At 42.8% G+C, this 13,464-nt stretch overlaps 1 protein-coding gene across 1 annotated transcript in view; it reads right to left on the bottom strand.

Annotated features, from left to right (window-relative positions):
• LOC137323576 (low-density lipoprotein receptor-related protein 1-like) overlaps positions 1-13,464 on the bottom strand; it is a 1,400,855-nt gene that overhangs the window by 286,240 nt on the left and 1,101,151 nt on the right. Inside the window, exon 42 of the mRNA XM_067987196.1 lies at positions 7,031-7,220. Coding sequence (XP_067843297.1) covers positions 7,031-7,220 — 190 coding nt within the window. The remainder of the gene's footprint in view (positions 1-7,030; positions 7,221-13,464) is intronic.

Raw genomic sequence — 13,464 nt, 5'->3', positions numbered from 1 at the left:
GGTGGTTGTAGAGGGTTGTTTTTCAAACTGGAGGCCTGTGACCAGCGGTGTGCCTCAGGGATCGGTGCTGGGTCCGCTGTTATTTGTTATTTATATTAATGATTTGGATGAGAATTTAGGAGGAATGGTTAGTAAGTTTGCAGATGACACCAAGATTGGTGGCATTGTGGACAGTGAAGAAGGTTATCTAGGATTGCAACGGGATCTTGATAAATTGGGCCAGTGGGCCGATGAATGGCAGACGGAGTTTAATTTAGATAAATGTGAGGTGATGCATTTTGGTAGATCGAATCGGGCCAGGACCTACTCCGTTAATGGTAGGGCGTTGGGGAGAGTTATAGAACAAAGAGATCTGGGAGTACAGGTTCATAGCTCCTTGAAAGTGGAGTCACAGGTGGATCGGGTGGTGAAGAAGGCATTCGGCATGCTTGGTTTCATTGGTCAGAACATTGAATACAGGAGTTGGGATGTCTTGTTGAAGTTGTACAAGACATTAGTAAGGCCACACTTGGAATACTGTATACAGTTCTGGTCACCCTATTATAGAAAGGATATTATTAAACTAGAAAGAGTGCAGAAAAGATTTACTAGGATGCTACCGGGACTTGATGGTTTGACTTATAGGGAGAGGTTGGATAGACTGAGACTTTTTTCCCTGGAGAGTAGGAGGTTTCGGGGTGATCTTATAGAAGTCTATAAAATAATGAGGGGCATAGATAAGTTAGATAGTCAAAATCTTTTCCCAAAGGTAGGGGAGTCTATAACGAGGGGGCATAGATTTAAGGTGAGAGGGGAGAGATACAAAAGGGTCCAGAGGGGCAATTTTTTCACTCAAAGGGTGGTGAGTGTCTGGAACGAGCTGCCAGAGGCAGTAGTAGAGGCGGGTACAATTTTGACTTTTAAAAAGCATTTGGACAGTTACATTGGTAAGATTGGTATAGAGGGATATGGGCCAAGTGCAGGCAATTGGGACTAGCTTAGTGGTATAAACTGGGCGACATGGACTTGTTGGGCCGAAGGGCCTGTTTCCATGTTGTAAACTTCTATGATTCTATGAAAATACTCATCACAGATATAACAAGCCTGGCAGATAAATGTGGACATGCTTAAAATTAAAAATCAAAAAGGGGCAGTTGATGCAGGAGTTTTCAATGCATTTTGAGATATATGCGTAGTTGTCAGATTTGGTTCAGTGGTAGCACTCTCGCCTCTGAGTCAGAAGGTCATGAATTCAAGTCTCATTCCAGAGACTTTATCACAATAATCTTTGTGACACTGAGGAAACGTTGCACTGTTGGAGCTGCCGACTTTCAGAAAGAAGAGAAAAGACTTGTATTTATATAATGCTTTTCACAATCTCAAAACATCCCAAAGCGCTTTACAGCCAATGAAGATTATCTGGTCATTTATCATATTGTTGTTTGCAGGACCTTGCTGTGTGCAAATTGGCTGTCATGTTTGCTTACATTACAGCGGTGACTACACTTCAAAAGTTCTTTATTAGCTGTGAAGCACTTTGGGAGGTCCTTAGGTCATGAAAGATGTTAAATAAACACAAGTTCTTTTTCTTTTCATCTAACTTTTTAATATATAATAGATAATAGCCTAGAAATCACCCATTGTGGTAAAGAAAATTGAGTGGAGTGTAAAACGGGTTGCCGATTTGCTATTGCACATTTTGCATAAGGTGAATTTCATCCCCACCAAGTTCAGGCCAGTTCTCTGAATACTTATATTTTTCCAAATTAAACAGTTGTTTTTTAATCTCATAATTTTGTGTGTTCCATCTTGTTGTTGGAATCAACCAAGTGACAACCAAATCTTAGAATTTTGCTGCTGCAGTATTATATCGCATTTTAAGTAACTCTTTAGGTGTCTTTTGATTGGCAGGGGGGAGAAGACATCGACAGCATGCTAGGAATATATATGCTTATATGGTTTGGGTTTGGAAATGTACCTCTTTTTCTAATCCAAGGAGCCTCATGATATGAATTTTTGGGATTAGGGTTTTGCTCTGCCTTATATCCTTATCCTGGCATACAGACACTTCTAATGTTTCTGCTGCCAATTAGAAATGTGTGACTATCAAGGGAAGGATGACAGAATAGGAAATAAAATGTGTTTTATGTTTTTTATCCAATGTCATTGTGAACTAAAGTCTGGTACAGCATAAAAAAGATCCAACATTGCTTCATTAAAGCAGGTCAATCAAAGTTTCAGAGTACCATATAAAAGTAACGCTTTCATATCCCATAGTTTCTATCATTATGGCTTTTATGTGTGATACTGTAAATTACTGCTAAATACAAGCACAGATTTTATACTGTAGACTCACTGTCCACAAGGAACTTGATTTGATTTAAGACCAAGCCAACAGAGAGAGGAAATAATTTTACCCCATCTGTCTGGGCTAGAATCAAAACCAATTTCCAATGAATAAGTGATTTTGTGTAGCATTCATATTTCAGAAATGTAAAATAACTAATGAATATAACCTTTGTTGAGGACTGGAAACAATTAGAAATGATATAGCAATATATCACTGATACTATCACAACAAAAAACAATAATTTATGAAAATCACAACTGTTTTTTTTTCCAAATCCATTTAAATAGGGGCTAAGTTAGCAGTAACACTTCGAAAAACAATTAATTAGCTTTAGCATCTGTTCTTCCCTGTGTTTTTTTAATCAAACGTTTGAACCCATTTCTGAAATGTTAACAGTATTTTTTTAAATAAACACCAAAACAAAAAAAACAACAAATTCCATTTAACACAAATATTGTTTTGTTTTTTCTTTATCAGTTGTAAAAGAGGCTTAACTGTTTAGATTGTTTGTAAGGTGAGTTGTTCTGTGGCAGAGAAAATATATTTTTACCAACATATTATCTTCAAATTATGTATCTTATAGTAAAACATCCAGAAATCACACTGGGAAAGAAAGAACAAACTTGCATTTATATACTGCCTTTCACGACCTCAAGGCATCCCAAAGTCCTTCACTATCCTATCACAGTTTGTTTTCTTTAAAAGAATGTGTACTTTCCTGTCAGGCATGCAATTTCTTTTTTCATGCTGCTCCTTAACCATGAATGCTCGAAATCCAAGAGTGGAGAGTGGGCAGTATTTCCCAGGCGCCAGATGCCAGGAAGCCTGTGGCCAATTGACTTTGGAAGAATTTACTGCATGAGAAATCCTTTCCAATCGGACTCATGACAGCTGAATCATTGCTTGGTGATTTTCCAGCGTGACTGAGGCTAGAAATTCAGAAGAGTGAAGGAAACAACACTGATCTCTCCAATTGGGACTCCATATATTCTTTTTTTATCATTCGTTCATGGGATGTGGGCGTCGCTGGCAAGGCCAGCATTTATCGCCCATCTCTAATTGCCCTTGAGAAGGTGGTGGTGAGCCGCCTTCTTGAACCGCTGCAGTCCGCTGTTAGGTAGGGAGTTCCAGGATTTTGACCCAGCAACGATGAAGGAATGGCAATATATTTCTAAGTCGGGATAGTGTGTGACTTGGAGGGGAAAATGCAGGTGGTGTTGTTCCCATGTGCCTGCTGCCCTTGTCCTTCTAGGTGGTACAGGTCGCGGGTTTGGGAGGTGCTGTCGAAGAAGCCTTGGCGAGTTGCTGCAGTGCATCCTGTAGGTGGTACACACTGCAGCCACGGTGCACCAGTGATGAAGGGAGTGAATGTTTAGGGTGGTGGATGGGATGCCAATCAAGTGGGCTACTTTGTCCTGGATGGTGTCGAGCTTCTTGAGTGTTGTTGGAGCTGCACTCATCCAGGCAAGTGGAGAGTATTCCATCACATTGACCTGTGCCTTGTAGATGGTGGAAAGGCTTTGGGGAGTCAGGAGGTGAGTCACTCGCCACAGAATACCCAGCCTCTGACTTGCTCTTGTAGCCACAGTATTTACGTGGCTGGTCCAGTTATGTTTCTGGTCAATGGTGACCCCCAGGATGTTGATGATGGGGGATTCAATGATGGTAATGCCGTTGAATGTCAAGGGGAGGTGGTTAGACTCTCTCTTGTTGGAGATGATCATTGCCTGGCACTTGTCTGACGCGAATGTTACTTGCCACTTATCAGCCCAAGCCTGGATGTTGTCCAGGTCTTGCTGCATATGGGCTTGGACTGCTTCATTATCTGAGTGGTTGCAAATGGAACTGAACACTGTGCAACCATCAGCGAACATCCCCATTTCTGACCTTATAATGGAGTGAAGGTCATTGATGAAGCAGCTGAAGATGGTTGGGCCAAGGACATTGCCCTGAGGAACTCCTGCAGCAATGTCCTGGGGCCGAGATGATTGACCTCCAACAACAACAACCATCTTACTCTGTGCTAGGTATGACTCCAGCCACTGGAGAGTTTTCCCCCTGATTCCCATTGACTTCAATTTTACTAGGGCTCCTTGGTGCCACACTGGGTCAAATGCTGCCTTGATGTCAAGGGCAGTCACTCTCATCTCACCTCTGGAATTCAGCTCTTTTGTTCATGTTTGGACCAAGGCTGTAATGAGGTCTGGAGCCGAGTGGTCCCGACGGAACCCAAACTGAGCATTGGTGAGCAGGTTATTGGTGAGTAAGTGCCACTTGATAGCACTGTCAATGACACCTTCCATCACTTTGCTGATGACTGAGAGTAGACTGATGGGGTGGTAATTGGCCGGATTGGATTTGTCCTGCTTTTTATGGACAGGACATACCTGGGCAATTTTCCACATTGTCGGGTCGATGCCAGTGTTGTAGCTGTACTGGAACAGTTTGGTTAGAGACGCGGCTAGTTCTGGAGCACAAGGCTTCCAGCATCACAGATGGGATGTCGTCGGGGTTCATAGCCTTTGTAGTATCCAGTGCACTCAGCCATTTCTTGATATCACGTGGAGTGAATCGAATTGGCTGAAGACTGGCTTCTGTGATGGTGGGGATATCGGGAGGAGGCCGAGATGGATCATCCACTCGGCACTTCTGGCTGAAGATGGTTGCAAACGCTTCAGCCTTGTCTTTTGCGCTCACATGCTGGACTCTGCCATCATCGAGGATGGGGATGTTCACAGAGCCTCCTTCTCCCGTTAGTTGTTTAATTGTCCACCAGCATTCACAACTGGATGTAGCAGGACTACAGAGCTTTGATCTGATCCGTTGGTTGTGGAATCGCTTAGCTCTGTCTGTAGCATGTTGCTTCCGCTGTTTAGCATGCATGTAGTCCTGGGTTGTAGCTTCACCAGGTTGGCACGTCATTTTTAGGTATGCCTGGTGCTGCTCCTGGCATGCTCTTCTACACTCCTCATTGAACCAGGGTTGATCCCGTGGCTTGTTGGTTATGGTAGAGTGAGGATTATGCCAGGTCATGAGATTACAGATTGTGCTGGAATACAATTCTGCTGCTGCTGATGGCCCACAGCGCCTCATGAATGCCCAGTTTTGAGCTGCTAGATCTGTTCTGAATCTAACCCATTTAGCACGGTGGTAGTGCCACACAACACGTTGGATTGTGTCCTCAGTGCGAAGACGGGACTTCGTCTCCACAAGGACTGTGCAGTGGTCACTCTTACCAATACTGTCATGGACAGATGCATCTGCGACAGGTAGATTGGTGAGGATAAGGTCAAGTAGGTTTTTCCCTCGTGTTGATTCACTCACCACCTGCTGCAAGCCCAGTCTTTCAGCTATGTCGCTCAGGACTCGGCCAGCTCGGTCAGTAGTGGTGCTACTGAGCCACTCTTGGTGATGGGCATTGAAGTCCCCCGCCCAGAGTACATTCTGTGCCCTTGCTACCCTCAGTGCTTCCTCCAAGTGGTGCTCAACAAGGAGGAGGGCCGATTCATCAGCTGAGAGAGGGCGGTAGGTGGTAATCAGCAGGAGGTTTCCTTGCCTTGCCCTGTGTTTGACCTGATACCATGAGATTTCATGGGGTCCGGAGTCAATGTTCAGGCTCCCAGGACCACTCCCTCCTGACTGTATATCACTGTACCGCCACCTCTGGTGCCGGTGGGACAGGACATACCCAGGGATGGTGATGGAAGAGTCTGGGATGTTGGCTGAAAGGTATGATTCTGTCAGGCAGTTCTAACTGGTCTGTGGGACAGCTCTCCCAATTTTGGCACAAGTCCCCAGATGTTAGTGAGGAGGACTTTGCAGGGTCGACAGGGCTTGGTTTGCCTTTGTTGTGTCCGGTGCCTAGTGGTCCGTCCAGTTTTATTCTTATTGTGACTTTCTGTAGCGAGATTGCACAACTGAGTGGCTTGCTCGGCCATATCAGAGGGCAATTAAGAATCAACCACATTGCTGTGGGTCTGGAGCCACATACAGGCCAGACGGCAGGCTTCCTTCCCTGAAAGACATGAGTGAACCAGATGGGTTTTTACGACAATCCGGTAGTTTCATGGCCATCATTACTGATACTAGATTTTTTTTATTCCAGATTTTATTTTAATTAATTGAATTTAAATTCCCCAGCTGCCATGGCAGGATTTGAACTCATGACTCCAGATTATTAGTTTAGTCGAGGCCTCTGGATTATTAATCCATTAACCACTATGCTACCGTACCCACAATGTACTCATTTTTACAAAAAAAGGGTTTTAATGAGAAGTGTGGGGATGTAGCTTGTTGGAATACCAATACATAATTGGAAAGTGGTGGAACGCAGGTATTATTCTCCAGTTCTGGATTTTAGCCAGGCCATCTGGAGGAACCATGAAATGGAGGCAAGATGCTTTCTCATCGAGAAGAGGTGCAATCTTTTGTGTGCACCCTGCCACAAGTTCAGCAATACCATTCAAGAGAAAGTCAACTACTTGCATTCTCATCCAGGAATGGTACATGGAGTTACCTAAACAGTAAAGATTATAATTTCCACGTATTGAGAAGTGAAAATAGATAAACAATTGCAAAACAATGAATTTCTTTAAATTTACACACTGTTTATATAGTGCTAGATAATGATAAAGTAGAATTACACTAAAATGGCAATTACAAATTATGAATCGAATGAACTATAAAAATTGACCTTCTTACTTGTTGCACTCATCCAACGCAAGCACATGAGGATGATCATCAGGAGACATTGAAACTATGATTTCTTGGTCAAAAGCTCCAAACCTGTTTTGGTCAATTGTGTGCCTTGTAATAGTTGAAGTTGTAGAACTTGTCCAGTAGAGAGTATCCCAAGCTTTGTGATATGCCAAACCCTCAACTGAGCCTACATCTGTTGAGTTGGAAATCAACAAGTCAGCTACAAAAACCATTGCTCATGTACGTTTATAAATGCAATGAGACAGTAAGGAAATGCTAAGCTGTGCAAGTTACCTATAATGGAACATAAACTTGTCAAGATCTGGATATTAGCAGCTGATAACTCAGAACATACAAATCAAGTTAAGGAGTACTAAACAGATTGAAATTAACAATATCATTATGGTCTTAAATAACAAACATTGGACACACTGTGAAAGATATTTTTCTGTCGGCTGTCATTGAATTGTAATCTAATCTTGACTGAAGTTGAAGGAAATATCACTAGATGTTTCAATAAGACTGATCAATATTTCTTTCAGTTACAGAATTCTCAATTAAATTTCAGCCGTAAGTTCTGATAATTAAGGTAAACAATCAAGTGTTCCTGAGAAGAATAGTTTGTGGCACGATACAATGAGTTTTCAGCCTCATATTTGTGGCTGGAACTAGAATATTCCAGCTACAAAAAATACAAACACTGAGGCTGAGATACTAACAGAGTAGTAACAAGGTTATCTGAGATTTTGTGTCCAGAATCACTGTAGATCAGATCTGGTATTTATACACCAACAAAGCTCCGAATCTTGAAATAAACTCACAATGTAACATATGCATGTGTATATGTGAGAGTTGCCAACACAACTAATTCATTAAAAGGGCACTGACTTACCTCTCACACCATTTGAGTGTAGCTATGATAGATAACCCAGAAGACTGTCAGTGATATTGTAAATTAATCCAGTTTATTACCATGAAATTAAATACCAAAGACAGATGTCCCCCCGAGGCTAACGAGGATATCAAACACTGTGGATACATAAGTCTTCTAGACTGCCAGGAATGCAGATAAACGAAGCAGCCCACCTGTGAGATTAAAACATACATATGCTACTCTGCCAGGTTATCGGACCTCGTGACTGAAAAGACCTCAGGCTGGATTTTCCCCTGGATGTCCAGAGAATTGACCCCACAGGCAAACAGTACCAAAAGTTCACAGGGAATCAGATAATATAGATGGACTGCCCCCTGCCCCCACCTCACCCGAATTGTAGAGATTGAGATGCCATGGACATATATACCCACTTGACGAGCACATGAAGGAGACTGATCACACAAGCACAAAATCAAGTTTAACGTGACTGATAAGTGCCTACTTTCCAGCCTCAGATAAATGAAACATGTGAAACATAATTATACTAATATTTAGTATGTTATTAAAAGGGCATCCCAGGTTGAAAATTCATGATCACTACACACATATTCTGACACATGACATTCTCCTTGTGCGTTGTAATTAGTCAATGATTACACAATACATCACATGGGTTTGATTGGGAATATGAATTACAAACTTATATTAGTCATAAAGATATTCACCTGAAAATAAACAACCTCATGACATTACAACTCTTTAGTCCAAAATATGAGTTCTGTAATTCTTATATCACAATGTTTTCTTTCCCAGTAATTCCTTACAAATCATTTACTGTTATAATATATTAATTATTATTGTTATAAAATACTTTAATCCATGTAATCCACAGCAAAAGTTCTGTGATAAAATAGTAGAAATTAGATAATACCATATACTATATGTGGCAAGTTACTAACATGTTAGCTACAGAATCAGAGAAATTATAGCACAAAAAGGGGCCATATGGCCCATCAGGCCTGTGCCGATGCTCGCTCTTCAACTGGACCCATCTAATCTCGTTTCTCTGATCTCTCTCTATTCTTTTTATATTCTTCCTTTTCAAATACTTAACCAGTTCCCTTTAAATTCCGATATTGCAGATACATTAATAACCCTCTGTCAAAAAAAAATCTTCTACCTTTCCCTGAAACTTTATTCTTCTAGTAATTATCTACAGTCTATGTCCATTGTCACTGATTTGCCAACCAGTGCAAACAATCTTTCAACGTTTCCCCCTCAAAACCTTTCATAATTTTGAAAACTGCCATTAGATCCTCCTTTACCCTTTTCTGTTCCACTTACACTAGGGTTAACCCTTCCAGACTAAGCTGGCTCAGGCTTTAAAATGCAGTCAGCCATCGGCTGCTAGGTGCATCCTTTCTCTCTTTCTCTGAGACTGAGAGCATCTCTCTGTGAATTGCCTCCTTAAGTCAGTGAGACGAAGTCTCTGCCTACTGAACTGTCAGTCACAAAGTGCACCAGACCACCAAGGAACTGCCTGTTTATTCAAGGGACTCAAAAGTAGCTGTCAATCGAAGTCATTACCCTAGGATGAAGGCCTCTCCACGGAGAGGGGCAGGAGGTTTCCAAGAGTCTGCCAGTCTTTGCCCCCTGCTATATGAGTTGAACAAAATAACACCAGAGACAATGAGGTGTAGTAAAGCCAACTCTGACAATGCCACGAGATGTTTGAGATTATAAATAATGACAACCCGTGGGACGGCTAATAATTAACTTCAAATCACTATTGTATGAACCTAAAATAACCTGCATCTTGAAAAGAATCTAATGGACAACCAGACTGATGGTTTTCTGTTATACTGCGTGCAGCCTTGGGAGTTAACCCCTTACATACTGAATCTAACATTACAAGAATATGAGTAAAAAAATTAACACTATCAAAAATCCATTTTACCACAGTGCTCTTACAATATTCCTCACACATTGCCATATCTCCTAATTCATTATCATTGGCAAACTTCAATATCATTCCTCCTGTGTCCATGTCCCAATCGTTTATATACATGGAAAAGAAGAGGTCCCAGCACACATACCTGGGAAACACCATTACCCACATAACCACCAGTGGAAAAATGTTCATTTAATTTCTTTGCTCTCTATCCCTTTAATAACACATCTTAATTTTTATAATCAGTCTCTATGTGGCACCTTATCAAATACCCTCTGAAAATCCATTACAAATAAATAAAACCTCCAAAACATTCCCTTTGTCAATACACTGCTTTCCTCAAAAAAATGTAAAGACTTTGTCAAGGACTCTAGAGGGTAAATTGAATGACCTATTACTTGCAGCAGGGAGCCTTGCTCAAAGGGAGGGCAGGTTGGAGAATTGCTGCTACAGTGTTCTAACTTTATCTTTGGGATCCATTATACGGGATGATTTGTATGACACATTTTAATATATTATATTCTGATGAATTTTTCAATGCGCACTATATTGTTTTTTATTTGGCATATTGATTATTTTTGTTTTTGAAAATTAAACATGAAATGCATATCTTTATTCTATGCCTGCAAAAAAGGATTCGGAAGTCTCTCATTTCTGCATCAGTCACCAATACACAGAATAAGCGAAAACACAAGACATAAAATGGCTCGATCTCTTGGTTTTTGATCAACAACAACAAATTGCATTTATATAGCACCTTTAACGTAGTAAAACATTCCAAGGCGCTTCACAGGAGTGTTATCCAACAAAATTTGACACCGAGCCACATAAGGAGATATTAGGACAGGTGATCAACTCTTGGTCAAAGAGGTAGCTTTTAAGGGGCATCTTAAAGAAGAAGAGAGGGGTAGAGAGGTGGAGAGGTTTAGGGAGGGAATTCCAGAGCTTAGGGACTAGGCAGCTGAAGGCACGGCGCCAATGGTGGTGTGATTAAACTCAGCGATGCACAAGAGGCTGGAACTGGAGGAGCACAGAGATCTTGGAGGGCTGCAGGGCTGTAGGAGGGTACAGAGAAAGGAAGGGGAGAGGCCATGGAGGGATTTAAAAACAAGGAGGATGGGTAAACAGGACTTGGTGTGCGTTAGGATATGGGCAGCAGAGTTTTGGATGAGCTTAAGTTTATGGAGGGTGGAAGATGGGAGGTCGGCCAGGAGAGCATTGGATTTGTCAAGTCGAGAGGTACCAAAGGCATGGATGAGGGTTTCAGCAGCAAATGTGGAGACGAGCGATGTTACGGAGGTGAAAGTGGGTGGTCTTGGTGATGGATACGTGGTCGGAAACGCATCTCAGGGTCGAATAGAATTCTGAGGTTTAGCCTCAGACAGTGGCCAGGGAGAGGGATGGAGTCGGTGGCTCGGGAACGGAGTTTGTGGTGGGGACCGAAGATAATGGCTTTGCTCTTCCCAATATTTAGTTGCAGGAAATTTTTGCTCATCCATTACTGGATGTCAGACAAGCTGTATGACAAATCAGAGATAGTGGAGGTGTTGAGGGAGGTGGTGGTGAGTTAGAGCTGGGTGTCATCAGGCAGCATGTAGATGAGAAATAGGAGTGGGCCAAGGAAAGATTCTTGGGGGAATCTAGAGGTAATGTTGTGGGAGCAGGAAGAGAAGCCATCTCTGGCTATGACTGGATAGATAAGAATGGAACCAGGTGAGCGCAGTCCCACCCAGTTCGACAATGGAGGAGAGAAATTGGAGGAGAAAAATTGGAGAAGAATGGTGCAGTCAACCGTGTCAAAGGCTGCAGACAGGTCAAGAAGGATGAGGAGGGATAGTTTACCATGGTCACAGTCACATAGGATGTAATTTGTGACTTTGATAAGGGCCATTTCAGTACTCTGTTAGGGATGGAAGCCTCATTGGAGGGGTTCAAACATGGAGTTGTGGGAATGATGGGCTTGGATTTGGGAGGCGACAAGACATTCAAGGATGTTGCAGAGGAAAGGGAGGTTGGAGATGGGGTGGTAGATTCCAAGGACAAAGGGGTCAAGGGTGGGTTTGCGGAGGGGGACAACACCTGAGGAGATGGAACCATTAATAATGTCAGCTAACATGAAGGCCAGGAAGGGAAGTTGGGTCGTCGGCAGTTTAGTGGGAATAGGTTCAAGGGAGCAGGAGGTGGGTCTCATGGTCAAGGTGAGCTCTGAGGGGACATGAGGGAAGATAGGAGAGAAACTAGAGAAAGATGCGAGTTCAGGGCTAGGGCAGGGAGGAACCGCAGAGGAAGTTTGGCTTGGTGGGCTCAGGGAAGGGAGGGTACCATAGAAAAGATACAGCACAGAAGGGAGCCATTTGGACCATCGTGTCCACGCTGGCTCGAACAACAACCAGGTGCCCATTCTAATCCCACCTTCCAGCACCCGGTCCGTAGCCCTGCAGCTTACAACACTTTAAGTGCAGGTCCGGGTACTTTTTAAAAGAGTTGAGGGTCCCTGCCTCTTCCACCAATTCGGGCAGCGAATTCCATACACCCACCACCCTCTGGGTAAAAACGTTTTTCCTCATGTCCTCTCTATTCCTTCCGCCAATCAGCTTAAATCTGTGTCCTCTAGTTCTTGAACTCTCTGCTAAGGGAAACAGGTACTTCCTGTCTACTTTGTCTGGGCCCCTCATAATTTTGTACACCTCAATCAAGTCACCCCTCAGCCTCCTCTGCTCCAAAGAAAACAACCCCAGCCTATCCAATCTCTCCTCGTAGCTACGATTCTCAAGCCCTGGCAACATTCTTGTAAATCTTCTCTGCACGCTCTCCACAGCAATTACGTCCTTCCTGTAATGTGGTGACCAGAACTGCGCACAATACTCCAGCTGTGGCCTTACCAGTGTTTTATACAGTTCCATCATTACATCCCTGCTTTTGTATTTTATACCTCGGCTAATAACGGAGAGCATTCCGTATGCCTTCTTCACAACTTTATCTACCTGTACTGCCACCTTCAGGGACCTATGCACATGCACTCCAAGGTCTCTCACTTCCTCTACCCCTCTCAATATATTCCCGTTTACTGCGAATTCCCTTTTACTGTTTGCCCTCCCTAAGTGCATTACCTCACACTTCTCCGGGTTGAACTCCATTTGCCACTTTTCCACCCACTCCACCAACCCATTGATATCTTCTTGGAGTTTACAGCTATCCTCTTCACTATCAACTACACGGCCAATTTTTGTGTCCTCTGCAAATTTGCCAATCATGCCCGCTACATTCAAGTCCAAATCATTAATATATACCACAAACAGCAAGGGACCCAACACTGAGCCCTGTGGCACACCACTGGAAACTGATTTCCATTCGCAAAGACATCCATCGACTTTTACCCTTTGTTTCCTGTTACTGAGCCAATTTTGGATGCAATTCGCCACATTTCCCTGCATCCCATGGGCTTTTACCTTTCTGACCAGTCTGCCATGTGGGACCTTGTCAAATGCTTTACTAAAATCCATGTAGACAACATCCACTGCACTACCCTCATCAATCCTCCTTGTCACTCCTTCAAAGAATTTAATCAGATTTGTAAGGCATGACCTTCTCTGAACAAATCCATGCTGACTG

The sequence above is a fragment of the Heptranchias perlo genome, chromosome 7 (assembly GCF_035084215.1).
Source record: "Heptranchias perlo isolate sHepPer1 chromosome 7, sHepPer1.hap1, whole genome shotgun sequence".
Classification (NCBI taxonomy): domain Eukaryota; kingdom Metazoa; phylum Chordata; class Chondrichthyes; order Hexanchiformes; family Hexanchidae; genus Heptranchias; species Heptranchias perlo.
Note: the sequence above shows the minus strand (reverse complement) of the source record. Positions and strands in the feature narration are given on the sequence as shown.